Source organism: Brachyhypopomus gauderio, unplaced genomic scaffold (genome assembly GCF_052324685.1).
Source record: "Brachyhypopomus gauderio isolate BG-103 unplaced genomic scaffold, BGAUD_0.2 sc52, whole genome shotgun sequence".
Taxonomy (NCBI): domain Eukaryota; kingdom Metazoa; phylum Chordata; class Actinopteri; order Gymnotiformes; family Hypopomidae; genus Brachyhypopomus; species Brachyhypopomus gauderio.
In genome coordinates, this window is record NW_027506877.1 from 242,124 (window position 1) to 245,000 (window position 2,877).

A 2,877-nucleotide genomic window follows, 5' to 3' on the forward strand; every position below is an offset into this window, starting at 1 on the left:
GAGAGAGAGAATGGGAGGGAGAGAGAGAAAGAGAGAGAGAGAGAGAGAGAGGAGAGAGAGATGGGGGGGGGGGGGGGGGGGGATCAGCGAGTAGCCAGCACTGCTTTATGGACATTAGATTGATATGTTACATCTTGCTTCAGCAGCACTTATGAACTGTGGCCTCTCTGATAAATGACTGCTGCACCACACAGGTATCCTTGTGAGAGCCAGAGTCAGTCACACTCTGCACACCTGAGATTTTCATTACCTCACCACACTGATTAGTAATTTGGTGACTTCTCTGATAGTGTGTGTATATATATATATATTAAAACAAATTAATTACTCTTACAAAATGAAGATGCACTGAACAGAAGGGAGATGCCATTTTTTTCCTCTCAGCTTGACATTTTATATTAACGTACACATATATTACATTCTGTTGTGCTCAAAGGTTCTAGTCAGAGCTGAACAAACACACCACTCACTAGCACACTCACACACACAAACACATGCACACTCACACACACCCACACACACACACACACACACACACACACACACACACACATTTTTCTTCAGTTCATGCAGTTCTCCATTCAGTATCATTTTTTGTTTGGCCTAATTTAGGCTGCCACCTCATGGCTGAAATATGAGACATGACCAACCACTTCAATTTACAAACCAGGCAAAAAAATAAAACAAAACGAACCCTGAACCGGAATAAACCAGTTTTAACATTTGATTAAATGAAAGGTAGCCTCTTTAAAAAATAACATACTCATAGATATTTATTTACAGCATCATGGTAACTGTTTTGTGTTCTTTTTTAATAACTTTTTCGTACAACTGAGTAATATTGATACTAAGCAGAGCGAACAGTAACAGACATTTATGACATTCGGCACTGCACAAGGTGGTGACCAATCAGATTCATGAAATATGAAGAAAAGCATCATTGGGTTTCACCAACTGTCTTTGGAATTTTTGATTGGCTGGGTCCAGCTGATGCTTCCGCCTCTGAGGAAGCCCCGCCCCATTTACCTCACTAGCAGATAATATCACTCATAAGTCCACACACTGGCCCTCCAACCACACCCTCTCCCACACCCTCACATTCAGACAGTCCCTTGACATTTGTTGAGGCAGATATCTGGGCTAGTCTTCAGACAGCACGTGCCACTTGGCGATCTGTCGCCGTGGGTGATCACAGATCTCACGCCAGTGCTCGCCAGGGGTGCCTGGGGAGGCGGTGCCAAGGAGGAGCCGGCCGATGATTGGTGTGCGCGCCGTCCTATCAGAATCGAGAAGCAGCAGCTCCACGCTGGTGTCGTGCAGGCCCTCCTCGGAGGGAACATCGAAGACGAAGAGCTCGTTGAAGACGGGGTTGGGGGCGCATTTCTTCACGTGAGTCTTCTTTTTGCACACGCGCTTCTTTCCCTGGTACAGGTTAACCTTCACGTACGGGTCTTCAGAGGGAGGGAGAGACAAAAACAGAGAGGTGCAGAGGGGAGAGAGGGAAAACAGGATGAGACCGAGCACAGTCCTAAGACAAATGGTGTCCTGGGTTCTGGCTGTTGGGATCAATGTCTGGGTCGATGGGGAGGACACGTGCAGCTCTGCGGAGAGGGACTGTGTCTCATGCTAATCTTAACCTGAGCACTGAATGCAACGTGAGTGGGGATGCAGGCTGTGTGTATGGGGTGTCATAGGACTCCATCTCTCAGTCTTTGCTCCTTACCCATTATTACAGTTTTCCCAACATCTCAGTCCTACAGCATCTTGAATAATTGAGCTGTTGATTACTACCAAAAAGGACTATAACTAAAATAATCTTTATTAACGGCCATATCTGCATATATTCTCTGCTCCTGAGAATGACCTCTCTTTCTGACCTTTGACCTCCCTGTCTCTAACACTGAGGTCACTTCGTATTCTCCCTGCTCCCTTCTTTGTGCCTGGAGGGCTGAACTGGCACTCTGCCTTGCAGGCAGGGGCCCTGGGCTCACCTGAGGGCCCGTTGGCGTCCGTCTTGGGCAGGTGTCGGGCCTTGAGGACCACCACGGTCAGGGTGCTGGTGGTGGACTGGTAACACAGAGACAGGAGCAGCTCCCCCCTCCCCGCGCTCCTCTGTGCAGGAACCAAGAGAAAAAGAAAGCCAAATGACCCACGAGCGCTGAGTCTACCACCCGCAGACCTTCACCACCCACAGACCTTCACCACCTGCAGACCTTCACCACCCACAGACCTTCACCACCCGCAGACCTTCACCACCCGCAGACCTTCACCACCCAGACCTTCACCACCCGCAGACCTTCACCACCCACAGACCTTCACCACCCGCAGACCTTCACCACCCGCAGACCTTCACCACCCGCAGACCTTCACCACCTGCAGACCTTCACCACCCGCAGACCTTCACCACACACAGACCTTCACCACCTGCAGACCTTCACCACCCACAGACCTTCACCACCTGCAGACCTTCACCACCCGCAGACCTTCACCACCCGCAGACCTTCACCACCCACAGACCTTCACCACGCGCAGACCTTCACCACCCGCAGACCTTCACCACGCGCAGACCTTCACCACCCGCAGACCTTCACCACCCACAGACCTTCACCACACACAGACCTTCACCACCCGCAGACCTTCACCACCCGCAGACCTTCACCACGCGCAGACCTTCACCACCTGCAGACCTTCACCACCCACAGACCTTCACCACCCGCAGACCTTCACCACGCGCAGACCTTCACCACCCGCAGACCTTCACCACCCACAGACCTTCACCACACACAGACCTTCACCACCCGCAGACCTTCACCACCCGCAGACCTTCACCACCCACAGACCTTCACCACGCGCAGACCTTCACCACCCACAGACCTT

General features: G+C 51.3%; 1 protein-coding gene across 2 annotated transcripts in view; it reads right to left on the reverse strand.

The window, feature by feature from the left end:
* Window positions 1-353: 353 nt before the first annotated feature.
* Window positions 354-2,877, reverse strand: part of syt4 (synaptotagmin IV) — a 7,574-nt gene continuing 5,050 nt past the window's right edge. Inside the window, exons 3-4 of one of the 2 annotated variants that reach the window (XM_076987444.1) lie at window positions 1,992-2,112; window positions 354-1,451 (exon numbers count right to left, since the gene is read on the reverse strand). In XM_076987444.1, coding sequence (XP_076843559.1) covers window positions 1,141-1,451; window positions 1,992-2,112 — 432 coding nt within the window. In that variant the 3' untranslated portion in view covers window positions 354-1,140. The remainder of the gene's footprint in view (window positions 1,452-1,991; window positions 2,113-2,877) is intronic. The other variant, XM_076987443.1, reaches the window with a different exon arrangement.